General features: G+C 54.3%; 1 protein-coding gene across 1 annotated transcript; it reads left to right on the forward strand.

Moving 5' to 3' along the window:
* LOC130143411 (uncharacterized) lies at nt 1-27,373 on the forward strand. The gene is made up of 4 exons (XM_056326094.1): nt 1-908; nt 980-1,032; nt 17,168-17,613; nt 26,858-27,373. Exons 1-4 carry the CDS (start codon nt 1-3, stop codon nt 27,371-27,373), a joined length of 1,923 nt encoding a protein of 640 aa, XP_056182069.1.

The following is a 27,373-nucleotide window of genomic DNA, read 5'->3' on the forward strand; positions in this document are numbered from 1 at the left end:
ATGTCTAACAGCAGCTCCATCACCCAGTTCCTCCTCCTGGCATTGGCAGACACGCGGGAGCTGCAGCTCTTGCACTTCTGGCTCTTCCTGGGCATCTACCTGGCTGCCGTCCTGGGCAACGGACTCATCATCACCACCGTAGTGTGTGACAAACATCTCCACACCCCCATGTACTTCTTCCTCCTCAACCTGTCCCTTCTTGACCTGGGCTCCATTTCTACCATTGTCCCCAAAGCCATGGCCAATTCCCTGTGGGAAACCAGGGCCATCTCCTATGCAGGATGTGCTGCCCAAGCTTTTCTCTTTTTATTTTTCATTTCAACTGAGTATTTTCTCCTCACCGTCATGGCCTATGACCGCTACGTGGCCATCTGCCAGCCCCTGCACTACGGGACCCTGCTGGGCAGCAGAGCTTGTGTCCACATGGCAGCTGTTGTCTGGGGTAGTGATGTTCTCTATGCTGCGCTGCACACGGCCAATACTTTTTCACTGCCACTCTGCCACGGCAATGCCCTGGGACAGTTCTTCTGTGAAATCCCACAGATCCTCAAGCTCTCCTGCTCACACACCTACCTCAGGGAAGGGGGGCTTATTGTGGTTAGTGCCTTCATAGCATTTGTTTGTTTTGTTTCCATCATGCTGTCCTACGTTCAGATCTTCAGGGCTGTGCTAAGGATCCCCTCTGAGCAGGGACGGCACAAAGCCTTTTCCACGTGCCTCCCTCACCTGGCCGTGGTCTCCCTCTTTCTCAGCACTGGCACATTTGCCTACCTGAAACCCCCCTCCGTCTCCTCCAAATCTCTGGACTTGGCGGTCTCAGTCCTGTACTCGTTGGTGCCTCCAGCAGTGAACCCCCTCATCTACAGCATGAGGAACCAGGAGCTGAAGGACGCACTGAAGAAGCTGATGCAGTCAGGTGTCTCTCAGCGGCAATGAACTGACTGTGGCTCTTTACAAGGTATTTTCAAGTCACGTATAGAACATCATGTGTGTTTAACATTCCATCTATGACAATCATGGTTTTACTTCAATGTATTTCCTCACTCCACTTCCCCAAAAGCACGAACCCAGCCTCCCTGACCCAGAGGCCTTTGTACATGCGCCAGGGAGGATGGTACATATATACTCCTGTGTCACATCTCAGTAATAAAAGGGTGGGTTTTTTCAATGCCTATATCTGGAGGTTGGTCTCTTCTTCCAAAGCTGAGCTCAGGAACAGGCTGCAGGAATTGCCCCCAGAAGACCATGCTGCTGGGCTTGGGTTCCCCATGGCTCAGGGGAGGAGGGCATGGGGCAAGGCGTTAGGGCATGGGCCTGTGTTGAGCCTTGGCGTGTGGGGGCCCAGTGCCCATGGGAATGGTGGGTGACCAAGAGGGATGTGCCTGGGACCATCTCCCTGGGCTTTCAGGCACCGCTGCCCTGCACAGCAGCACCGCCTGCTCAGGGCCATGCCTGAGACCACATCCCTGGGCAAGAGCAGGTGTCTCTGTGGATGCCCCAGCTGGGGCAGGCTGCTGTGTCCCTGGTGCAGCAGGAGGTGCCTGGGGAGCCCCCAGGCCAGCAGCCTGGTGCTGGGGACAGGGACTGGCGCCGAGGGGCTGCCAGGAGTGGGCAAGCAGGGTCCCTGTGAGAGAGGAGCAGCAGACAGAGGGAGGCAATGGCCTCTGTGTCCTCATGCCATGGCTGGTGCCAGCCCTGGGGCTGACTGGCAGGAGGAGACCCCTCTCTGCCCACCAGCATCTCCTGTGCCCTTGTGATGGTCTATGGCCATGGGGTGAGTGCCCAGAGCTCTGCAGCCCCCTTTGGGTGGGCAATTGCATGGGGCCAGCCCCGCGTGGGCTGCTGTGTCTGCCTGGGCTGGGGAGAGGGCAGGGGAGGTGGGCAGAGCTGGGGGGGGGCTGGGCTGGGAAGGGCCAGGGAGAGGGAAACACCAGTGAGAGCTCAGCTGTGTGGGTGTGCAGGGTGGGGGCACACAGCAGGGTGTCCTGGTGCAGACCCAGGGGTCATGGTGAAGCAAGCAAGGCACCAAAGGAGCGGGACTGAGGGGCCAGATCTGTGCCGTGTTCCCTGCACACCCTCAGAAAGCTGCAGAAGGGAAATTTTCCCCACAAATTCCCAAACACTGCTCATTTCCAAGCCTGGTCATATACCCCAGCCCTCATTAGGGACCACTGCTGCATGGTCACCTCTGTCCTCCTCCGTTGCCCAGTGATACCCAACTCCATCACCATTTCTAAATATAAAGGGAGCCACTTTCCTACTGACACTTGTTACACACAAGTCCCATAGCTCTTGCCACAGTTGGTCTCTCAGTGAAGGCCATAGTCAGACACCTCCAACAAGATCATGTTCTCATGGCATGGTGTTCTAACAAATATTGATTGAGATCCCACCAGCTGGCCTGGGTCCAGCGCTCCAGTCTTTCACTCAGAACCATTTCTCAAATAATACTCTTGCTCTCTCAGCCTCTCTTTGTCCATAATGTGTTCCATGTCCCAACCATCCTTCTGGCCTCTGTAGGACTTGCTGTGATGTGTCAGGGTCTTTCATCTGCTGGGAGCCCCATTGTGGGCTCAGCAGTCCTGATGTGGTCCTGTGGTGGGTTAACCTGAGCCAGTGGTGAGACAAACATCACTTGTTGTCAGCTGCACTGACTCAACAGGACAAAGGGAGAAGTTAAACCAGCAATGCTCATGGGTCAAGATAAAGACAAAGAGATCTCTTAATGATTCTTTTCATGGCCAAAGAAGTGTCGTCTTTTCCACATGCCACACAAAGATGTGTGGCAAAGATTAATTTATTGCCAATTACAAAAGTGTTTGGATTGTTAAATACTATGCAGGAGAAACAATGGCAGAGAAAACCTGGCTTTTCTGGGGGAATCAGTGTCCTTGGTGTCCACTGGATATGTAAGCAAGGATGCCAGAAGTCCAGGGGCTTGTGGGCAAGTTCCCCAGACTAAACAGTTTGCCCACTCTGATGTTCACCTGCACCTGGAGTCCCTAAAGAGGACAAGCTGCTCAGGGATGTGAAGAGCAGTGCCAGTCTTGGTTGTAGTGACTATGAAATTGTGGAGTCTCTGATGCCCAGGTAAGTGGGGAAGGAGAGCAGCAGAGCAAAGCCCTGAGGCAGAAGGGAAGGAGAACCTGGCCTGCTGAGGGCACTGGCAGGTGGGATCCCATGGGGGCAGGGCCCTGAGAGCATCCCTAGGCCTTCCTGGCCCTGACCAGCCTCACCTGGGGCCTCCACCCAAAGCTTTGTCCATGGCTCCAGGAGCCCATTGAAGCCAGGCAAGAGAGTCAGCCCCAGCATGATCCATGCCGTAGGTGTGCGGGTCACCTTAGAGAGGCGTGTGGGTCTCCTTAGGGTCACAACAACAGGCACAGCTTTGCCTGCCCATGGACCTTGTTGGTTCGGAATGTCAGCATCACTTCCCAGCATATTCTGAATGGGGTTTGCCAAAGATATGAAACCGTGGCCCTCCAAGTCCTGGGGACTTTCTGTTGCCTCCCTTCCTTCCTCAACTCCCTCCGAATTATACACATCTTCCTTGCTGTCAAGGCTTGTCTCTGGCCAAAAGCCCAGCAGCCACCCAGCCGCTCCCTCCCCCCTTCCCTCCCCAGTCAAGGCCAAAATATTAACACAGCGGTCTACATGTGGTGTTATGAGTGATGATAACGTGGAAAAAATAATTTCCCTCACTGCCTTGTCAAGGCACCTCTTCATACGCTCCAGGGCACGGCTGGCTGCCTCTGCTACCAGGTCACGGGCTGGGATTGTGTTTTGCCTTCTGTCCCCCAGCACCACCAGGGCCTTTTCTGCACAGACACTGCCCAGCCAGGCAGGTCCCAGGCCCTGCAGCTGCAGGGTGTTAGTCCATGCGAGGGAGGTGCAGGCTCTGCCCTTGGTCCGTCCTGCATCTGTGCAGCTCCTGCCAGGGCGGCCACCCCACCTGCCAGGGTTCCCCTCCATGGCATCCCTAGGGCACAGGGATGCTCCTCTCAGTTTGGTGCCACCGACAGACACTGTGAGAGTTGCCTCCACTGGGTCATGTGTACAGCTCTTAAACTGTAAGCAGGAGAGTCCCCTGTGCTGCCCACACTGCCCCAGTATGTCCCAGTGGCCTCCAGGTGGGGTGTGAGCCCTTCCCCACTGCTCTCTCAGCCTGACCATCCAGCTGGTGTTTTACTCATCTCTTTCTGTTCGCACCCAGAGTGGCATGGCCTCACTCGGGCAGAACACTGAGGGAGACCATGACAACAGTTTTGCTGAAGCTGAGGGAAATGACATCCACTGTGGAGCTCCTCACGCACAACTGCAGGCTGTCAGGTTGGCGAGGCAGGAGTTACCCTTGGGAAATCCACCTGGACAGTTACCCGCTCAGGTGCCAGAAATGTCACCCAAGGCGACTCTAACTGGTGGCACACCCCTCACCATGGGGGTTTGAGCAGCCTGTGGTTCCCCGAGCTGCACTTATGGACTCCTTCCAAGACAGATGCAACACTTACTTGTCCTTTCTCACAAGTGATCTCTGCCAATTCAAGGAGCTTTCAAAAGCGATACCTCAAGGAAATATTGATTTTATACCAGAACTTCACCATTATTATTAGTTATACTACGCCCTTATTTTCTCTCATCTTTAACATATTTGCACCTGAGCAGGAGACAGTGACGGCTTCTGAAGTCATCTTTTCAGCAGACTGTCTCAGCAAAGGCTCTTTCAGTTATTCACCTGTTTTCTCCTCCCTTTACTCTTTGGTCTTTTCGGTACCTCTCACCTGTGCTGCTGTTTTTACTTCAGGAAGGAAAAGCTTGCATGTCTTCCTGCAGCCGAACTGTCTCCTTACCCAACTCTCCCCTTGTGTTTAGATCTATATTTCTATATCTAGCACCTAAAAGATTTCTCATGAGAGTGTCCCTTGCGGAAAGGCACCTCATCAGAGACAGCTTGGACTCGGCATATGCTTGTGGAGGGTGTTGGCTTATTTATGCCACTTGATCATTCTTCACAGTGCTTGCAGATTTGAATAATTCTGTACCGGTGTGCAGCCAGTCCTCTAAGGCAAATTGGTGGGGATGGTGCAGAGGAGCTGCAGCACCCACCTGCAGAATTGAGGGGAGAAGTCTGACGTAAGGAGAAGGGATGTGAGTCCCAGGGGACAATGAGAAAAAGGGTGGTCTTGGGGACAGTCAGAGCAAGGTTGTCCATCCGGTGTCAGACCTCAAGGGACTGCGTTTCCTACCAGTCCAGATATCCTGAGGAGATCCTCTGCATCATTATCACTTGGAGATTGCTGCTAGAACCTCCTCTCTAACCTAAAAAGTAGCAAAATATAACCTATGAAATAAAAAATACTTATTTTGAAGTGCACTTTGAAATCCTCTCTCTTACCTACGTGAATGGAACAGATTCAATTAGCTGCACAGGTCTTCAAGACTTGAAGGAAATGAGAAAAGCAAATACCTCATTAGGGCCTTGGGGGCTCCTGCCATGAACCTGAGCTACTGAGAGCAGACTGAACCAACCACTCAAGGAATGTAAGTCAGAAGCAGCACTGAAAATACCTTCAACATTGATGGGTCCCGCTGAGGGCCATTGCTGACAAAGCGTCCCCATGGACTCGTTAGAGTAGCTAATTAGAGGCCAGAACTGCAGGTAGGCAAAGGTACTGTGTCGGTGGCTGTAATGCTGCAAAACACATTTGGATTTTTTTATGAAGCAGAAAGACCCAGCCCTGACCCCCAGGCTCTTGGAGGGCAGAACATAAGAGCCTCCAAATCGAGTTCTATGTCACAGGCCTTGGTGGGAGAGGCAGCTGCCATTGCCAGGGGGACAGAGGCCTCAGCCCCCTGTGGGGCCATTCAGCCTTGCTGCAGCCCTGGGCCATCTCCACTGCAAGTTGCCCTACACTGTCCATGTGGCACCTCTTTCCACTCTGGGGGTTGGACTCTTCCTTGCTTTCCCACCCAGCCCTCACACCCGCATTTCTCTGCCTTTTCTGAAGTTTCTCCCCTCATCCCTGCTTCTTCCTTGAGACTTAAAGCCATGGGACAAGCCAGGCTGCCTCTGGGTGAACTCTGGCATCAGAGGGCAACCCTCCGAGGGACATTTCTTTTTCCTCACATCCAATCTTACCCTTCCAAGCAGCACTTTGCGGAGGTTTTCTCTTCCTGTCGCTATCAGGAATCACTCCCTTATCTCTGACACCCCCCTTCAAGCAGGTGCATGCTGTTACTGTGGTGCCCTGAGGCTCCACTTTGCCAGTATCAAGAAGCCCAGGACCTTCAGTCTCTCTCCACAGGCACCAAACTCAATCCAGGCAGGTATCCTCCACAGCCTCTCCACTTTTCCCCCCATTCCTCCAGAATGAGAAACCTCAAAGCCCAGGCACAGATAACGTGGATGTGGCCACAACAGTGCTGTGTCAAGGGGGATGATGCTGAGTCAAGGGGGATGATGAATCCCTTGTCTGGGTGGCCACCTATGGTGAAAAGCTCCAAAGAATCACCAAAGGAGGACAGTCAATGGCCAGGGAGGAAAGGGAAAGGAGAGGTGAGCTGCTTGCATGGGAGGATACAGGGGTGGTCAAGGAGAAGCAATTGTGCGTGGGAAAGGAGGGAAAAGTTGGGAAAGGGTGAAGAATAGGAATCCATAGGAACCAGCCAAGCAGCCCTGCATCTGAGCAGCAAAGCTTGGAGTGGGAAAAGAACATCGCAGGTCATCTGACCAACTTTCTGATTGGCTTCAACAGCCGCTGGAAACCTGAGTGATTTCCCTGCCATCATGAAGGCAAGATCCATGGTGGATGGAGATCCAGAGTCATTCATGCTGGAAGGGACCTCCGGAGGTGTCCAGGCCTACATGCTGCTCAGAGAACGATCAGTTACGGGGTTGAAGCAAGTAGCTCAGGCTTTCCTTCAAGTGGGGCTTGAAAAGCTCCAAGGATGGACATGGCACAAGCTCTGTGGGACATCTGCTCCACTGCTTGACTGTTCTTCATGGGGAAGGACATTGTCTTCCCTTGCTTCAGCTGATGCCCATTGGCCCCCACACTCCCATCATGCACAACAGGCAAGAACCTGGCTGCCTTTTCTTGCTGATATGGCCCAAGAAGATCTGGGAAGGCTGCTATTAGGTGTCCCCAAAGCCTCCTCTTCTCCTGGCTTTGCACCTTTCAAATAAGGCCCATGGCATCCTGGGCTGCATTAGGAAGAGCACTGCCCAAGGGTTGGTGGAGGTGATCTTTCCTCTCTACTCAGCCCTGCTACAGTTTGTCTTGTTGACTTGCTCTTGAATTCTACTTTACCAGTGTCACCCATACTTGACAGAAAGGTGCTGTCCACATTTTTCACCATTCCTGCCTTGTCTTTTGTTCAAAACAAGTCCAGCAAAGCATTTGTGCCATGTTGGTCAGGGATCATTGCTGCGATGGAGAGACGGGACGCAGGGTGATACAAGCAAATGCCAATTTATTGTACAGAAGCACGAGTTTATATACACTTTCAGAAGCTGCGCGTTTTAAAAAGATTGGTTCTTGAAGCTGCACGTTTTAAACAGTTGGTTCCTGAAGCTGCGCGTTTTAAACAGATTGGTTCCTGAAGCTAAGCCTTGCATACTAGGCAATCCCCGACTGGTGGTTAACTACCAGCAATTAACAGCAAGGTGTTACCCTTCCTTCACGGCATCCTCCCCCACTCCCCTGTGCTCTCTCAGCATGGCTCATCATGTTAGTTTTTGTGTCTATTCACACTCCTTGTCTTCCCAGGGTTAGTGACCTACAAGCTCGAGCACATTCCCTTCAGCTAACTGATTGCCACGCATGGTCCTGATTTCCAGCCCGCTCCTGCAGATCATCTTCCAGTTTCCCTTCAACCAAGGCCTTCTAGTAAAGTTCCCTTTCTCTAGCGGTCTAAAGGAGATTTCGTTCTCCTTCTAACCTTCATCAGGAGGTTGAGAGAATCTGAGCAGAAGCCCTTTGCACATGGAGGAGTTAGTGATGAGTGTCACAGGAAACCTGAGCAGGCCTGTGCTGTGCTCCATGTACCTCTTGGCCTTCAGGCTGAGCTGTGCTGAGTGTGTCCCTGGGTTGCAGAACAAGCCATATTGGAAGAAGAAATCTGCAGGAAGCTGCTGGTGAATGGCCAACCGCACGCCCTTACCTTTGTCTGAGGCTGCAGTTACCAACTCCCAAGTGAACATCTCCTCTTAGAACACGAGAAGTGATGACTAGAATGGGTTTCCCTGGCAGAAAACACTTCAAGAGCTGACAGGAGCAGTGTGGGATAAGCCTTCTGCAGGCAGGATCTGCACCACTTGCTGCACCACTCTCCCAACGCTGGAAACTCCGTGTTCCCGGCCTCGGAAGGGACGGCATACAGCTGACACGATTGTCTCTGTGTGTAGAGAGTTGGCTCTAGCCAAGGCCAATTGAAATGACACTTTGTCTCAGAGTCCAAGTGCCTTTCTTACTGCAGCCATAACCAGCTGGGCTGCTGATGGCCAATCCCCCAAGGAAACTGGAGACTCCAGGGACCTCAAACTCGCCTTCATGGCCACGTGCCTCCTATGAGCTTCTCAGATGTAATGGGTGTCATAATGATAGCCCAGATCATCAGCCTGCTTGTGGCCTCGGTTACTCCTTGGTCAGCGGTTCCTGAATTGGAGAAGGCAGTGATAAAGAGATGCACAGCAATGGAAGAGATGGCCAAGGACCCTGCAGGTGCCATGAAGGCTTTGCAGGAAGAAGTGTGAGAAATAGCCCCTAGAGCTGTGCAAAATGGAATGGCGTTAGATATGAAGGTGGTGTCTGAAGGCACAGTCTGTGCTGTTCTTAATACCAGTTGTTGCATATACGTAGATCAAAGTGGGAGAAATTCTACAGATATATGTGTAAAAAAAATTTGGACACATCCTATTATTTGTCGTGAGTTCCAGAAAGTTTGCACCTTCTATGAAATTGAAGACATTTGGAATAGCCTGACGTCCTGGTTTCCTGATTTACAGCTATGGATTAAGAAGTTCATCTCCAGATACCTTTCTCCTCTTTCTCTTTGATCGCTCCAATCCATTTTACCTATGTAGCTTGTGCTTTAAGGTTCAGAGAGGAAAATTTGGACTGTCTTTCAGTAGTGTCTCTAATATTCCCTATGGGCAACTCTTCAGTAGTGGCAATAGACCTCATGGGGATTTGCTTGAACTAACAATTATACAGCTGAGAAATGTATTTTTTATTTATTAATTTCTATCCCACTCCCCCCCACACACACACATGATAATTAATCCCTCTTTTATTCCTGCTTACACCCTGTTCTCTAAGAAAAGCAGGCAATAATTACTGCCAAGAATTTGCTATATTCAGCTGCAGAGTTGGTTGAAGATCTGATGTAAAGTGATGTAAGTCTCATGGGGCTGAAGACAAAAATATTGAGGCTGGAGAGCTGGGGAGCAAGGCTGTCCACGCAGTGATTAGCTCCAGGGACTGCCTTTCCTACTTGTCCGCACCTCCTCAGGAGACACTGTGCATCAATAGTAATTGGAAAAGCCTTCTATCCTTTCCCCAAAGTGCTCATTACCTGCCTTTCTCTTTCACTGTACAGCTGAAACTTATCTCATTAAGTGTAGGAGCCAAACTTGAAGACCAGATGTCCCTGATGGAGGAGACAGGGCTCGTCAGGGCGTTCTCCTTCGTCATGAGCCCAGGGTGTCTGTGGTGCTCTGGACTTCAGGTGTTCAGAGGAGCCTGAAGAAACCTCTCAAGATCACCAAGTCCGGAGCAAAGCCCACAGTCCCTGGAAGCGTTAATGGGCCCCACTGAGGGCCATGGCTGAGAAAGCCGCCCCATGGCCTTGTTAGAGCCCGTCCTTGGGGGCTGTGAGTGCAGGAAGGCAAAGGCGCTGTGCAGGCAGCTCTGCTGCTGAGCAAAGCCTTGGCTTGCTTGATGAAGCAGAAAGGCCAAGCCGTGACCTGCAGCCTGTGGGGAGGTTGGTGCTGTCCCTCACAGAGGGCTCAGGGCTCTTCCTGGGGACCATGGAAGGTGGGCATCCAATGCCCAGTGAAGGACAGCAATGGCACAGCGACTTCCAGCTTCCCCATGGGGCTGCAAGGAGGCAACGATGCCCCCGTGCCGTGAGGACATCATGTCTTGACATGACCCTCAGAGGCAGAGACAGCTGCCACAGCCAAGGGGACACAGACCTGGGTTCTACTGGTGCCTTCCAGCCTTGACAGCACCCTTTGCCCTCTCCACCACAGGCTGTCCTACATGGTTGGAGCCCTGCCCCTGTTGCCCTGCAGGCTGTAGGCACCATCTCGCTGCCCTGCCTTGCTCTCACCCCAACATCGCCATACCTTCGCTGAGGTACCTCCACTCTCACCGGCTGTTCCTTGAAACACAAACCATGGGCTGATCCAGGCTCCCTCTGGCTGAGCTCTGGCACCGCAGCAGGACCCTTGCAGTGACAGTTCTTCCTCCCGATAGCCACTCTCCATTTGCAACATTACACTTTGTGAAATCTTTTCCCCTCTCCTCTTTCTTCCCACTACCCAGAAAGGCTTTACCACCTCAGGAACTGCCTTCCAAGCAGGGAACATAACTCAATAGCTATTTTTGGTGGTCTTTCCCCTCAAAAAAGTGAAGTCACCTCCACATGGTCTTCTAAACCACATGGCTGCTGCTGGCCTTTCAGCTTCTCCCAGAGACGTGACCAAGCCACATGCCTGCTGCTGTCCTCTCATGTCCACAGGCAAAATGGACATGACAGCCTGTACCCCAGCCCTTCTCCTGGATGGGGCCTATGGGGTCCCTTGGCAGAGGGACTGTCCCAGCCACGTTCCTGATGCTGGCCTCTCACCTCCAGAGACAGAACTGACCTCACAGGCCCCTTCACAGCCAGGCATGTCCTCCTGCATGAGGAGTTCCTGAGAATCAGCTGTCCTCCTCATAACACACCCCTCTGTCACCCTCATTCTAACCCATGACCTGGCCACAGAAAAGCAGCCTTGTTTCTTTCAGATTTTTCAAATGCATTTCCCACAAGCCATTTGAGTGGAGAAACATTCTTCACATGAACTTCCGTAGTTGTGTTGACATACACATGATATATGATCTTTCATATATATGGCTTTTTTTTCCAGGTTGGACTGACCGCTGGAGATCATCGAATCCAGCCCTCCAACTGAGGCAGGGTCAGCTAGAGCAACTTGCTCAGTAACTGGTCTAGGTAGGCTTGCAATATCATAGAAGCATAGGAACAGAGAATCATTTAGGTTGAAAAAGACCTTAATGATAATCAAATCCAACCGTTACCACAGGACGGCCAATCCCATCACTAAATCATGTCCCGAAGCACTGCATCTATGTACTTTTGAAACACCTCCAGGGCTGGTGATTCCCCCAGCTCCCTGGACAGCCTGTTCCAATGCCTGACCATCCTTGCAGTGAGGATGTTTTTCCTCATATGCAATCTAAACCTCTCCTGGTATAACTAGAGGCTATTTCCTCTTGTTCTGTCACTTGTTATGTGGCAGAAGAGACCTACCCCCACTCATCTACAACCTCCTTTAGGTAACTCTAGAGAGCAGTAAGATCTCTCCTGAGTCTCCTCTTCTCCAGAGTAAAACCACTTTTCAAAAGAAAACTGTCTTTTCAGACACTCATCAACAGACCAGGGCTCCAAACCCTTCACCACCTTTGTTGCCCTTCTTGGACATGATCCTCAGTGTTTCTCTTGCAGTGAGGGGCCCAAAATGGAAACACAGTGTTCAAGGTGTGGCTTCAGCAGTGCCGAGTACAGGGGGTCCATCACTGCCCTAGTCCTGCTGGCCACACTGTTTCTGATAGCAGACACGATGATATGGGCCTTCTTGGCCACCCGGGCACACTGCTGGCTCATGCTCAACCATCTGTCAACCTGCACCCTCAGGGTACTTCCCCACCAGGCTGCCTTCCAGCCACTCTGGCCCAAGCCTGTAGCATTGTGGGGGGCTGTTGTGACCCACGTACAGAACTGGCACTTCTCCTGGTTGAACTTCATACAACTGGACTCATCCAAATGATCCAACCCGTGCAGATCCCTCTGCAGAGCCTTCATGCCCTCAAGGACATCAGCACTGCTACCCCACTTGATGTTGTACACAAACTCACTGAGGGTGCACTCAATCCAGATCACTGATGAAGATCTGAAACAGGACTGGCCCCAACACTGAGCCCTGGGGAACACCACTCCTTATGGGCCGTCGTCACCTGAATTCACTCCATTTACTCCCCCTCTTGGGGCTTGGCTGTCCAGCCAGCTCGAACCCAGCGTGGAGAACACCCACCGAAGCCATGAGCAGCCAGTTTCTCCAGGAGAATGCAGTGGGAGATGGAGCCAAAAGGCTTTCCTAAGGTCCAGTTAGACAGCATCCACAGCCTTTCCCTCATCCACTAGGCAGGTCATCTTGTCCCAGCAGGAGATCAGATTCCTCACAAAGGACCTGCCTTTCATACATCCATACTGGCTGGTCCTGACCTCCTGGTTTTCCTGCACCTCCTGTGTGGTGGCGCTCAGGATGATCAGCTCCACAGCCTTCCCTGGCACTAAGATCAGGTTGACAGGCTTGTAGTTATCCCGATCCTCCCTCCTGCCCTTCTTGTAGGTGGGCAGCACGTGACTAACATTCAGCCTTGTTGGGCCTCCCCAGTTAGCCAGCACTGTTGAAAGTCACCCCTGTGGTGAGGCAATAGAGAAACAGACCAATGATTTTCAAAGTGTCCCTGCATCACGGGATGTCCATGGTCAAGGACACAATCAAAAGCACCTTGTCCTTTCTGGGTATAAGGTTCACCGGAACCACATGTCCACTGGGGCTACAGAGGTATCACTGGCAGCAATGCCTTCTCCTGCAGCACTGCACAGTCCAGCCCTGCATGTCTCTGGTCCCAAGGACAGCATGGATTGCTCTCCTTAGGGACATCTCATTTCACCTTCACAGTGACCTCTGCCCACCACCCCAGAATGCTCTGCAGCAAAATATTTTGCTTGCGTGTGACCTTGGACACTTGGTACCCATTATTATTTTTGTAGTTACATGTCTGAGCTTGGCCCTGGTGACACAGGTGTGCTTCAGGGTAACTGCTCTGAAATAACCTAAATCAGGGAGAGGAAAGGGAAAAGTCTTATTTAAGCAGCGTGAGGAAGCCTTAGGATCAATAACCTCACATCATATTGGGGAATTTAGAGATCCTGTGGGTTTACATGGCAAGGGTTTGGGAGTGGTTTGGAGGTGTTTGTAGGCTGGCAAAGGTAAGAAGAGATCCAGAGCTGACTCCATGGCCATAACAGCCACTTTCATTTGACTCCAAAATGGACCAGCCCCTGCCCAAACCTGAGCCAATAAGCAATTCTAGTGGCACCTCTGTGATACCCTATGGCAGAAAGGACAAAGCAGAAAGGGAGAGGAGTGAGAATGATGTGAGAGAACAACCCTACAGACATCGAGGTGAGTGAAGAAGGAGGGGAGCAGCGAGACAGAGGCTTGGTGGGATCCTGCAAGCCAGTGGTCAAGTAACCGCCCGCTGACAGCCACAGGGCAGCACAGTGACAATGCTCCTTTAGGTGTCTGCAGGTTCTTTGCATCAGCGTTCTAGCACAGCTGCCAGATGGGCCAGCAGCTGCGATGCTCCCCTGGATCTGAAACCCTGCATCATTCGTGTCCACCTTGGTACTAGGAGCAAAGCAATGGTGGAGTCTCATCTCCCAGGGGAGTGAGGCAGGAGAGCAGCAGAGTGCAGGCCCCAGGTCATACACTGGCAGGCTGTGGCCTGTGCAGAAGGAGGGAACGCTCCTTCGGGTGCCCTGGAATTGCCTCACCGGTCTAAACCGCGTGGTGGATGCCTGGGCTGTTGGAGGCTGCTGTCCTTGCCGAGCAGCTGTGCTGAGCTCTGCCACCTGCCTTGGCACTTGGTTCCCTCAGGGTCACAGCTCTGTCTGCAACAGGACGGGCTGCAGCTGCCTCTGCGTGGGCCCCTGGCTGAGGGCCCTGCTGCACATCTGGGCTGAAGCCCCCCAGCTGTGGCACCAGCCCAGCTCTGCCTGGCCATAAGGCAACCTGGTACCAAGTGTCCCCGAGCCCGGGGGTGCAAAGGCTTTGCTTCAGAGCAGAGACATGGCCTGGGCAAGGGAGAGCTGAGTCTTGAGCCCTCGGACTGTGCAATGAAGTGCTGAAATGGGCTCTGCAGGGCTTACTGAAGCACTGAAGACATCCTCCCTGCCCTGCCTGCAGAACCACCAGACACACACATGCACACACACTCTTTTAGGAGTACTTGGGTCCTTTGCTGCAGTCTTCCTGGTGTCCTCTCTAGTAATGCATTAACAAAAGTTGATACTCCTGCACAAAACTTTTTCTAGTAAGAGAATTGCCACTGCTGGAAATAAGTGTGTCCCCCCAGGTGAGGCAAGGCCCATGAGGGATTGCCTCATCCTGCTGCCCAGCAGGTTCCCCTGCAGCCCCAGGGACAGCTGGAGGGAGCCCAGAGGGGCAGAGGAGGGAGGCAGGGAGAGCTCAAAAGCAGCCCTTGGTGGGGGGCTGCTGAGAGCTCCCTGCTGGAGAAATCTGCAGAGCCCTGGAGCCGGTAAGTGTGTGGCTGCAGGGCAATGCCTCTGCAGTTCCCAGCCGGGTCTGCAGCAGCTGGGGCCCCCCCAGCCTGTGGGACCGTGTGGGAGCCTTGTGCTGTGGAGGAGGCCAGTGTGCTGCAGAGCAGGGCTTCCCTGCTGCAGCGTGGGAGGGCCAGGGCATGTGGGCTGCCTTGTGCCAGGGCCGGCTGCAGGGCTGTGAAGGTGGCTGTGCAGGCAGGGGTGCCCAGGGCTGTCCTTGCCAGCAGGGTCCCTGCAGCCCAGGGGGCTGTGTGCTGGGGCAGGGGCTCTGCCGCCTGCCAGGGGCAGCTCTCAGCCTGCCGGGGGGCTCCCGTGCGGCTGCGGGGAGAGTGTGTGGGTGCAAGGAGCGAACCCTGTCAGGGCAATGTTCTCGTGCTGTTGCGTGGGTGCTGCATTGGTCAGGGCTGCTCGCAGCTTCTGCTCATGCCCACCTCATTTCCAAGGCGACTTCTCATGAGCACATTCACGGCAGGGGTTTTCTGCTGGAGTCTCTTCTTGCCTGAATCTCTGCTTCCATTTTTATCTTGCTCATCTTGGTAGGAATGGAATCTGAACTGTGTAGGTCAGAGCAGGGGCAGAGACTCTCAGAGCATCACAGTGATGTTTATGAGGAAGGTCAGCAAGTGCCTTCCCTCTGCAGCAGCATCCAGATCAAAGCAGCATCAGCTCTCCTTTTCCCTCAGGCTCTGGGGGAGCTGTTCTTTCAGGCCTGCAGGCAGAGAGCGGCTGCAGGGCAGAGCTGGGCACACAGGGGCTGAGCTGGGCTCTGTGAGCGCTGGCAGGGAAGAGCCGTGGGGCCAGAGAAAGAGCTGCTGGCAGGGACAGCTGCAGGCGTTGAGCGTGGCTGTCCTGCATTGCTCTGGTCTGGGAGGTGCTGTGCAGGGCTTGAGAAGGGAAAGGCATTCCAGTGTGCCCATCTGTCTCTCTCCTGGCTTTGCTCAGATGATTTTGGGATAACTGACCGGCTCGGTTGGAATGGGAGTTTCAGCTGCAGGCTCAGGCACAGACCCTGTGAGTCCTCCTGTGCCGATGTGAGCACAGCAAGGAGGTGTCCCAGGTTTCCTCTAATCTGTGAAGCTGTGGGCAATGCAGTGTGTGATGCTGGGGAAGGAGCTGGCTCTCCTTTAACAATTACCATAATCAGGACCCTCGGTCACCTGCTTGGGGTGTCCACCCAAGCTGCACGCTGCTTCCAGGGCACACTGTGACCATGGGTGTCCCTGGCTAGAAAGGGGGGTGCTGAGACTTTGAGAAAGGGCGAGCCATTCTGTGCTCTGTAGTGGATCCCTCTGCTCTTCAGCAGTGTCTGCTTGCTTTTTAGGGTAACAAAGTGTCCTGGTTGTGGCTGGGATAGAGTTAATTTTCATCTAAGTGGGAAGGACTTTTGAGAACAATTTTGAAAATGCACTGATATTTTTGGTTGTTTATAGGTGATGCAACATGTTCATGCTCAGTATATAAACTTGGTGGGGGTTGCTGGGGTCTGCCAGTCGATGCTGGGGACTGGCTGGGCATCAGACAGTGGGTGATGAGCAGCTGTATTGTGTATCACTGTCTTCCCTGCTTCCTTTCTTCCTTTCTTCCTTTCTTTCTTTCTTCATTTCTTTCTCTCTTTCTCTCTTTGCTTCTTTCCTTCCTCCTTGTTTCTTTCCTTCTTTGTTTCTTTCTTCCATTCTTCCCTCCTTCCTTCCTTCCCTCCTTCCTTCCTTCCCTCCTTCCTTCCTTTCTTCCTTCCTTCCTTCCTTCCTTCCTTCCTTCCTTCCTTCCTTCTTTCTTTCTTGGATTTTATTACCCCCGACTACCTCCCTCTCATTATAACTGTCATTCTCATTATTGTTATTGTAATTTCATTTTTATTCTACTGCATTTATGATTTTTTTCTCGTCTCAAACTTCAAGATTTACATTCCTTTCTCATTCCTCTCCTCATACCTATGGGTGAGGGGGGAGTAAGTGAGCATCCCTGCGGTACATAATTTCCAGCCAGGGTTAAACCAGGACACGTCAGTGTAATTGGACTCTATCACAGAAAGCTGCAAGTGCGGGGCAGCTGAGAAGGAGCTGGAGGGACTCACCAGAGTCCCTGCCTCTGCCCTCAGGCACAGACAGTGCCCTTGCCTCTCAGCACTCACTCTGCTCTCCCTGAGCACAGCACAAAGCCCTCCTGACCTGACTCTGGCCATGGCCGTTGCTCAGCACGGGCAGAGCCGATGCTGACAGGCCCTTCTGCGCTGGGAGCAGTTTGGGCTGAGCCAGTGCAAGGCCAGGACTGGCCCCTGCCCCCACGGTTCCCATGAAGCCCCTGCTGCAGAGCAGGGCTCACTGCTGGGCAGCCAGCGGGCACAGCCCCTGCTCCTCACAGCACACTCGGCCAGCACTCAGCACAGCTCCAGCCACGGCTCGGAAGGGAGCTCTCCTAGGAACGGCAGAGGGGGGGACATGGGGCAGCGGGGGCGCATCTAGGAGAAACGGCTTTCACTTGGCTCAAAGAAGTCTCTCCTAAATTGTCCCTGCCTTTTGTCCTTCAACAGGTCCCTGTGTTCAGAAACAGAAGATGTCTAACAGCAGCTCCATCACCCAGTTCCTCCTCCTGGCATTGGCAGACACGCGGGAGCTGCAGCTCTTGCACTTCTGGCTCTTCCTGGGCATCTACCTGGCTGCCGTCCTGGGCAACGGACTCATCATCACCACCGTAGTGTGTGACAAACATCTCCACACCCCCATGTACTTCTTCCTCCTCAACCTGTCCCTTCTTGACCTGGGCTCCATTTCTACCATTGTCCCCAAAGCCATGGCCAATTCCCTGTGGGAAACCAGGGCCATCTCCTATGCAGGATGTGCTGCCCAAGCTTTTCTCTTTTTATTTTTCATTTCAACTGAGTATTTTCTCCTCACTGTCATGGCCTATGACCGCTACGTGGCCATCTGCCAGCCCCTGCACTACGGGACCGTGCTGGGCAGCAGAGCTTGTGTCCACATGGCAGCTGTTGTCTGGGGTAGTGATGTTCTCTATGCTGCGCTGCACACGGCCAATACTTTTTCACTGCCACTCTGCCAGGGCAATGCCCTGGGACAGGTCTTCTGTGAAATCCCACAGATCCTCAAGCTCTCCTGCTCACACACCTACCTCAGGGAAGTGGGGCTTATTGTGGTTAGTGCCTTCATAGCATTTGGCTGTTTTGTTTCCATCATGCTGTCCTACGTTCAGATCTTCAGGGCTGTGCTGAGGATCTCCTCTGAGCAGGGACGGCACAAAGCCTTTTCCACGTGCCTCCCTCACCTGGCCGTGGTCTCCCTCTTTCTCAGCACTGGCATGTTTGCCTACCTGAAACCCCCCTCCATCTCCTCCAAATCTCTGGACTTGGCGGTCTCAGTCCTGTACTCGTTGGTGCCTCCAGCACTGAACCCCCTCATCTACAGCATGAGGAACCAGGAGCTGAAGGACGCACTGAAGAAGCTGATGCAGTCAGGTGTCTCTCAGCGGCAATGAACTGACTGTGGCTCTTTACAAGGTATTTTCAAGTCACGTATAGGACATCATGTGTGTTTAACATTCCATCTATGACAATCATGGTTTTACTTCAATGTATTTCCTCACTCCACTTCCCCAAAAGCACGAACCCAGCCTCCCTGACCCAGAGGCCTTTGTACATGCGCCAGGGAGGATGGTACATATATACTCCTGTGTCACATCTCAGTAATAAAAGGGTGGGTTTTTTCAATGCCTATATCTGGAGGTTGGTCTCTTCTTCCAAAGCTGAGCTCAGGAACAGGCTGCAGGAATTGCCCCCAGAAGACCATGCTGCTGGGCTTGGGTTCCCCATGGCTCAGGGGAGGAGGGCATGGGGCAACGCGTTAGGGCATGGGCCTGTGTTGAGCCTTGGCGTGTGGGGGCCCAGTGCCCATGGGAATGGTGGGTGACCAAGAGGGATGTGCCTGGGACCATCTCCCTGGGCTTTCAGGCACCGCTGCCCTGCACAGCAGCACCGCCTGCTCAGGGCCATGCCTGAGACCACATCCCTGGGCAAGAGCAGGTGTCTCTGTGGATGCCCCAGCTGGGGCAGGCTGCTGTGTCCCTGGTGCAGCAGGAGGTGCCTGGGGAGCCCCCAGGCCAGCAGCCTGGTGCTGGGGACAGGGACTGGCCCCGAGGGGCTGCCAGGAGTGGGCAAGCAGGGTCCCTGTGAGAGAGGAGCAGCAGACAGAGGGAGGCAATGGCCTCTGTGTCCTCATGCCATGGCTGGTGCCAGCCCTGGGGCTGACTGGCAGGAGGAGACCCCTCTCTGCCCACCAGCATCTCCTGTGCCCTTGTGATGGTCTATGGCCATGGGGTGAGTGCCCAGAGCTCTGCAGCCCCCTTTGGGTGGGCAATTGCATGGGGCCAGCCCCGCGTGGGCTGCTGTGTTTGCCTGGGCTGGGGAGAGGGCAGGGGAGGTGGGCAGAGCTGGGGGGGGGGGGCTGGGCTGGGAAGGGCCAGGGAGAGGGAAACACCAGTGAGAGCTCAGCTGTGTGGGTGTGCAGGGTGGGGGCACACAGCAGGGTGGTCCTGGTGCAGATCTGGGGGTCAATGACAAAGGAAGCAAGGCACCAGGAGAGCGAGACTGAGGTTCCTGCTCTGTGCCATGTTCTTTGGAAACTAAGGAAGCTGCCCCAGGGCAATTTTCCCCCAAGAAGTCCCAAACACTTCTCATTTCCATGTCTGGTTATAGAACTCAGCCTCTATGAGGGTCGTTTGCTGCATGGTCACCTCTGTCCTCCTCTGTGCTTCAGTGATACCCAACTTCATCACCATTTCTAAATATAAAGGGAGCCACTTTCCTACTGACACTTGTTACACACAAGTCCCATAGCTCTTACCACAGTTGGTCTCTCAGTGAAGGCCATTGTCAGACACCTCCAACAAGATCATGTTCTCATGGCATGGTGTTCTAACAAATATTGATTGAGATCCCACCAGCTGGCCTGGGTCCAGCGCTCCAGTCTTTCTCTCAGAACCATTTCTCAAATAATACTCTTGCTCTCTCAGCCTCCCTTTGCCCATAATATGCTCCAGGTCCTAACCATCCTTCTGGCCTCTGCAGGACTTGCTGTGATGTGTCAGGGTCTCGCTTGTGCTGGGGAGCCCCATTGTGGGCTCAGCAGTCCTGATGTGGTCCTGTGGTGGGTTAACCTTGACCAATGGTGAGACAAACATTCAGCTGCTCATTCGCTGCACTGACTCAACAGGACAAAGGAAGAAAATAAACCAGCAATGCTCATGGGTCAAGATAAAGACAAAGAAATCTCTTAATGATTCTTTTCATGTCCAGAGATGTGTTGCCTTGGCAAAGATTAATTTATTGCCAATTAAAAAAATGTTTGGATTGTGAGATACTATGGCAGGAGAAACAATGGGTGAGATAGTCTGGTTTATTCTGGGGGAATCAGTCTCCTTGGTGTTCACAGGACAGGTAAGCACGGATGCCAAGAGTGCAGGGGCTTGTGGGCAAGTTCCTCAGACCAAACAGGTTGCCCACTCTGATGCTCACCTGCACCTGGGACTCCCCAAAGACAACAATCTGCTCAGGGATGTGAATAGCAGTGCCAGTCTTGATTGTAGTGACTATGAAATTGTGGTGTCCTTGATGCCCAGGTAAGTGGGGAAGGAGAGCAGCAGAGCACAGCCCTGGGAGATGAGGGTAGTAAAACCTGGCCTGCTGAGGGCACTGGCAGGTGGGATCCCATGGGGGCAGGGCCCTGAGAGCATCCCTAGGCCTTCCTGGCCCTGACCAGCCTCACCTGGGGCCTCCACCCAAAGCTTTGTCCATGGCTTCGGGGGGCCATTGAAGCCAGGCAAGAGATTCAGCCCCAGCATGATCTATGCCGTAGGTGTGCGGGTCACCTTAGAGAGGCGTGTGGGTCTCCTTAGGGTCACAACAACAGGCACAGCTTTGCCTGCCCATGGACCTTGTTGGTTCGGAATGTCAGCATCACTTCCCAGCATATTCTGAATGGGGTTTGCCAAAGATATGAAACCGTGGCCCTCCAAGTCCTGGGGACTTTCTGTTGCCTCCCTTCCTTCCTCAACTCCCTCCGAATTATACACATCTTCCTTGCAGTCAAGGCTTGTCTCTGGCCAAAAGCCCAGCAGCCACCCAGCCGCTCCCTCCCCCCTTCCCTCCACAGTCAGGGCCCAAAAATGAACACAGTCACGGACAGGGGGTCTAACGAGGGATGAGCGTGGGGACACAATCACTTCCCTCACTCTCTTGGCAAGGCACCTCTTCGTACGCTCCAGGGCCCTGCTGGCTGCCTCTGCTACCAGGTCACGGGCTGGGATTGTGTTTTGCCTTCTGTCCCCCAGCACCACCAGGGCCTTTTCTGCACAGACACTGCCCAGCCAGGCAGGTCCCAGGCCCTGCAGCTGCAGGGTGTTAGTCCATGCGAGGGAGGTGCAGGCTCTGCCCTTGGTCCGTCCTGCATCTGTGCAGCTCCTGCCAGGGCGGCCACCCCACCTGCCAGGGTTCCCCTCCACGGCATCCCTAGGGCACAGGGATGCTCCTCTCAGTTTGGTGCCACCGACAGACACTGTGAGAGTTGCCTCCACTGGGTCATGTGTACAGCTCTTAAACTGTAAGCAGGAGAGTCCCCTGTGCTGCCCACACTGCCCCAGTATGTCCCAGTGGCCTCCAGGTGGGGTGTGAGCCCTTCCCCACTGCTCTCTCAGCCTGACCATCCAGCTGGTGTTTTACTCATCTCTTTCTGTTCGCACCCAGAGTGTCATGGCCTCACTTGGGTAGAACAACGCTTAGGGAGACCATGGCCAGAGTTTTGTAAAGCTGAGGGAAATGACATCCACTGTGGAGCTCCTCACGCACAACTGCAGGCTGTCAGGTTGGCGAGGTAGATGGCAAATCTCATAAGCAGTCATAAGCCATCACAGTGAGAAGAAAATACTCTGCTGAAATGAAAAAGAGAATCAGTAAGTGCTGGGCAGCAAATCCTCAGTAAGAGATGGCTCTGGTCGTACAGGAAACTGAGCGTGGCTTTGGGGAGAATGGTGGGGATGGAGCCCAGGTCGAGGAGGGAGAGGTTATGAGGATGAAGCACATGGGGGTGCGGAGGAGGTGATCGCACAGTACAGTGGTGATGATGAGGCTGTTGGCCATGAGGGCAGCCAGGGAGATGCCCAGGAGAGCCAGAAGTGCAAGAGCTGCAGCTCCCGCGTGTCTGCCAATGCCAGGAGGAGGAACTGGGTTAAGGGGTAGCCACTTGGCATCTGGTGCCTCCTGGCACAGAGATTGTCTGAGAGGGAAAAGAGTTAGGCAAGACTTTGCTGAGCAAAACCTAACATATTTCTCAGAGGAACCCCAATGAAAAGGCCTCTCTGCTTTCCCGAAGACCTTTAGTAGATCTCTCATGAGTTGGTTTTTGCTGAGGGTGCTCCAGGGAGTAGGAGACTCTGCTGTGGGCTCTGCAGGAGTCAGTCCTTCCCTACAGCAGTAGCGAAATAGGAACGTGGCGTGATCTAGGATTAAATACACTCAGGGCATCAAAGGGCTTCACAGCATTGCCACCCCGTGTTCACCCAACTATGGAGCGGAGTTGAGGGGATTTTTCTCTGTGTATTTTGTTCCGGTTGCCCCACCACAGCTGAGGAGTGGTTTTGGCACTGCCATTCCTGCTGCACTGCAGGTGCCATCAGGTGGGCCCTGAGAGGCAAAGAGACAGTCCCTTTGTGCGGACTGAGGACAGCCAGTCTGTCCACCCGCCCTGGTTTCAGCTGCCCTGTGCTGGCAGCTCCTTGACCTGCAGGACTGTCACCCCCAGTGCTTCCCAGAGAAGGAACTGGACGCTGCTGAGAGCAGAGGCAGCCAGTTTCCAAGTACCGATCTGCAAACTCCTCATGCTGCCTCATCATACCTGAGAAGGATCTCCGCTCTGCCCCTGCAGCCAGGGACACAGAGGGCACATTGCAGCTGCCTGTGCACAGCTACCCAGCAGCATTCCTGGGGTGTCTTCTCCATGGGGCTCCCTGATCACACAGCGATGCCACCGGAGAGTTGTGCCCTTCTGGAGCGCAGCCTGCAGCCACCCAGCTCCTGAAGGTGGGCTGTCCTGAAGTGAGAGGTGTCTCTTTTGGACTTCTGGGAGCTTAGGTATCAGGAGGCGATTGGGAGACCTTACTGCCATAGGCTAACCTGTATGGCAAGACCCCTCAGGCTGGTCTCTCAAAGGACAAAGCAGAAAGGGAGAGGAGTGAGAATGATGTGAGAGAACAGCCCTACAGACATCGAGGTGAGTGAAGAAGGAGGGGAGCAGCGAGACAGAGGCTTGGTGGGATCCTGCAAGCCAGTGGTCAAGTAACCGCCCGCTGACAGCCACAGGGCAGCACAGTGACAATGCACGTTTAGGTGTCTGCAGGTTCTTTGCATCAGCGTTCTAGCACAGCTGCCAGATGGGCCAGCAGCTGTGATGCTCCCCTGGATCTGAAACCCTGCATCATTCGTGTCCACCTTGGTACTAGGAGCAAAGAAATGGTGGAGTCTCATCTCCCAGGGGAGTGAGGCAGGAGAGCAGCAGAGTGCAGGCCCCAGGTCATACACTGGCAGGCTGTGGCCTGTGCAGAAGGAGGGAACGCTCCTTCGGGTGCCCTGGAATTGCCTCACCGGTCTAAACCGCGTGGTGGATGCCTGGGCTGTTGGAGGCTGCTGTCCTTGCCGAGCAGCTGTGCTGAGCTCTGCCACCTGCCTTGGCACTTGGTTCCCTCAGGGTCACAGCTCTGTCTGCAACAGGACGGGCTGCAGCTGCCTCTGCGTGGGCCCCTGGCTGAGGGCCCTGCTGCACATCTGGGCTGAAGCCCCCCAGCTGTGGCACCAGCCCAGCTCTGCCTGGCCATGAGGCAACCTGGAACCAAGTGTCCCCGAGCCCGGGGGTGCAAAGGCTTTGCTTCAGAGCAGAGACATGGCCTGGGCAAGGGAGAGCTGAGTCTTGAGCCCTCGGACTGTGCAATGAAGTGCTGAAATGGGCTCTGCAGGGCTTACTGAAGCACTGAAGACATCCTCCCTGCCCTGCCTGCAGAACCACCAGACACACACATGCACACACGCTCTTTTAGGAGTACTTGGATCCTTTGCTGCAGTCTTCCTGGTGTCCTCTCTAGTAATGCGTTAACAAAAGTTGATACTCCTGCACAAAACTTTTTCTAGTAAGAGAATTGCCACGGCTGGAAATAAGTGTGTCCCCCCAGGTGAGGCAAGGCCCATGAGGGATTGCCTCATCCTGCTGCCCAGCAGGTTCCCCTGCAGCCCCAGGGACAGCTGGAGGGAGCCCAGAGGGGCAGGGGAGGGAGGCAGGGAGAGCTCAAAAGCAGCCCTTGGTGGGAGGCTGCTGAGAGCTCCCTGCTGGAGAAATCTGCAGAGCCCTGGAGCCGGTAAGTGTGTGGCTGCAGGGCAATGCCTCTGCAGTTCCTAGCCGGGTCTGCAGCAGCTGGGCCCCCCCCAGCCTGTGGGACCGTGTGGGAGCCTTGTGCTGTGGAGGAGGCCAGTGTGCTGCAGAGCAGGGCTTCCCTGCTGCAGCGTGGGAGGGCCAGGGCATGTGGGCTGCCTTGTGCCAGGGCCGGCTGCAGGGCTGTGAAGGTGGCTGTGCAGGCAGGGGTGCCCAGGGCTGTCCTTGCCAGCAGGGTCCCTGCAGCCCAGGGGGCTGTGTGCTGGGGCAGGGGCTCTGCCGCCTGCCAGGGGCAGCTCTCAGCCTGCCGGGGGGCTCCCGTGCAGCTCTGGGGGCGTATGGACTGAGCCCTGATAGGGAAGGATCTCTCTGCTGTTGAGAGTGTGCCGCAAGGGTGAGCGCTGCTTACAAGTATAGGTTACCCTCAGAATATGTCTGGATGAGTCTTTTCGTATCGAAGGTCAGCGCAGGGATTGCTATGATAAATCCAGGGCTCTCCTCAATCTGTGTTTTCAGTTTTCTGTTGTTGGGGGCAGGAGAGGGAAGGCGGAAATGTTAATGGAGAGCTCGAGTTTGAAGATGTCCCTGAGACTGCCAGCTGTAACTCTGATGATGAGGAGGTCTGCCAGGAGCCTCCTGAAGTGCCCTCAGCCACTCCTCCGCCTATGAACAGCAGCAGCAGCACCTTTGCTGGAGCCATCAGGGTCGTTCTGAGCTGCCCTTTTCCCCCCGCGGGCAGGACCCTGTGCCCAGCCAGTGCCCTTCAGAGAGGCACGTTTGTGGGGGGCCAGTGCACAGAGGCAGAGATGTGGTCTGTGAGCACTGACAGGGAAAGACCTGGCACAGGGAGATACCTCCCACAAGGAAAGTCTCCTGACATCCAGGATATTGCAAGGACTGATAGGAAACTTCAGACAGAATTGTTGTTGAAGGGAGAATCAGAAAGCTCTCTCTGACCATGTGCAGTGCAGACCCCTTTCTCTGAGGCATCCCCCTGGCCTGCTCTCCCCCCAGCAAAGCCTCTGCCCTCAGGGCTGGGGGTCCCGAGGCGTGAGCCACCCCCTCTGCAGCCAGAGCTCCAGCAGAGCCGCGGTGCAGCTCTGCAGCCACGTGCCCCGGTCGCTCTGCAGAGCACAGGGGCTGAGAGCAGCTGCCCGGCAGTGTTGGTGTGTGGGAGGTGGCGAGCAGAGCTGGGCAAGGGCAACGCTGCCCTCAGTGCCTGGCTCGCTCGCCCTGGACACTCTTACCTAGACCATCAGTGCAATTTTACTTCTTTCTCTGCCGTTTTGGGTTAGTTTTATTCTCTAGCTCTTGCTGTCAGGCTCTCTGGGGATGGGTGTTTCAGCTGCAGAGTCACACTCTGACCTTGTGGGTCCTCTCCTGCAGGTGTGACCATGGGAACAAGTGTCCCAGCTTTCCTCTCACCCGTGGGGCTGTGGGCAATGCCCTATGTGGGGCTGGGCAATGGGCTGGTTCTCCCTGAACCTGATGCTCTTGTTAGGGCACTTGGCTACCTCCTTGAAGTTCCCTTCCAAGCAGTGCGTTGCCCTCCAGAATGGAAACCTGTCCCCTCGCACCCATTAGCGATCTGAAAGCCCCACGTAGATGCGTAGAGTTTCTGTGATGGAGAAAACACTGCTGGGGTGGGTGAAATGAGCTGTGTATCCTTTGCTGTGGGTGGGATGCTGAGTTCTGATGAAAGTCTACAACCTTTACTGGTCTGTGGTGGGTCAGACCGTTCTCAGCAGTGCCTTGTGGTATTTCAGGGTAACATGGGAGTGTGGCCACCATTCATCTCAGGAAGGTGCAAGCCCACAGAAACTGGGAACCAGAAGGACAGACCACCTCCCCTCACTGGGCACTCACCCACAGGCAATCCTCTTGCCTCACAGACCTCACTCTGTTCCACCGGAGGGCAGCAAAAATGCTCTGCTTTTCTGACATCTGAAAATACTCAACAAGAGAGATGGGGGGGAGCTGTGAAAAAAACTAAAGCTCTCTTACAATGCCTTCACCCTTCCCGTTCCTTAGCACTGGCGCTGCAGACGCTGACCAGCCCTTCTGCCTTGGCACTGGTTTCAGAGGACAAAGTTAAACACCAGGACTGGTCCCTGCCCCCACCCACTGCTGCAGAGTGGGGCTGGCTGGTCAAGAGCCCGTGGGCAGATGCCCTGCTCTTCATCACCCACACGGCCAGCACCAAGCAGGGCTGCAGCCACACAGCTGCAGGAAGGTCTCCGAGAAAAGAGAGGGATGTCTGTGTGTGACGGGGGGATGGTCTGTGGGAAATGGCTTTGATTTTGCTTGCAGAAGTCTCCCCTAAATTATCGCTGTCTTTTTCTCCTGTGACAGGACCATATGCCCGGAGGCAGCAGATGTCCAACAGCAGCTCCATCACCCAGTTCCTCCTCCTGGCATTGGCAGACACGCGGGAGCTGCAGCTCTTGCACTTCTGGCTCTCCCTGGGCATCTACCTGGCCTCCCTCATGGCCAACGGACTCATCATCACTGCTGTAGTATGTGACCACCACCTGCACACCCCCATGTACTTCTTCCTCCTCAACCTCTCCCTCCTCGACCTGGGCTCCATCTCCACCACTCTCCCCAAAGCCATGGCCAACTCCCTCTGGGACACCAGGGACATCTCCTACTCAGGATGTGCTGCACAGCTCTTCCTGATTGTCTTTTTCCTTTCAGCAGAGTGTTCTCTCCTCACCGTCATGGCCTATGACCGCTCCGTGGCCATCTGCCAGCCCCTGCACTACGGGACCCTGCTGGGCAGCAGAGCTTGTGTCCACATGGCAGCAGCTGCCTGGGCCAGTGGGTTTCTCAACTCCCTCCTACAGACAGCAAATACTTTTTCACTGCCACTCTGCCAAGGCAATGCCCTGGGACAGTTCTTCTGTGAAATCCCACAGATCCTCAAGCTCTCCTGCTCACACACCTACCTCAGGGAAGTGGGGCTTATTGTGTCTAGTGTCTTAGTAGTGTTTGGGTGTTTCATTTTCATTATTCTGTCTTACATGCAGATCTTCAGGGCTGTGCTGAGGATCCCCTCTGAGCAGGGGCGGCACAAAGCCTTTTCCACGTGCCTCCCTCACCTGGCCGTGGTCTCCCTCTTTCTCAGCACTGCCATGTTTGCCCACCTGAAGCCCCCCTCCATCTCCTCCCCATCCCTGGACCTGGTGGTGTCAGTTCTGTACTCAGTGGTGCCTCCAGCACTGAACCCCCTCATCTACAGCATGAGGAACCAGGAGCTGAAGGGTGCAATGTGCAAACTGATAACTGGATGTTCTGAAGGAATAAAATTATGA

Source organism: Falco biarmicus, unplaced genomic scaffold (genome assembly GCF_023638135.1).
Source record: "Falco biarmicus isolate bFalBia1 unplaced genomic scaffold, bFalBia1.pri scaffold_27, whole genome shotgun sequence".
Taxonomy (NCBI): Eukaryota; Metazoa; Chordata; class Aves; order Falconiformes; family Falconidae; genus Falco; species Falco biarmicus.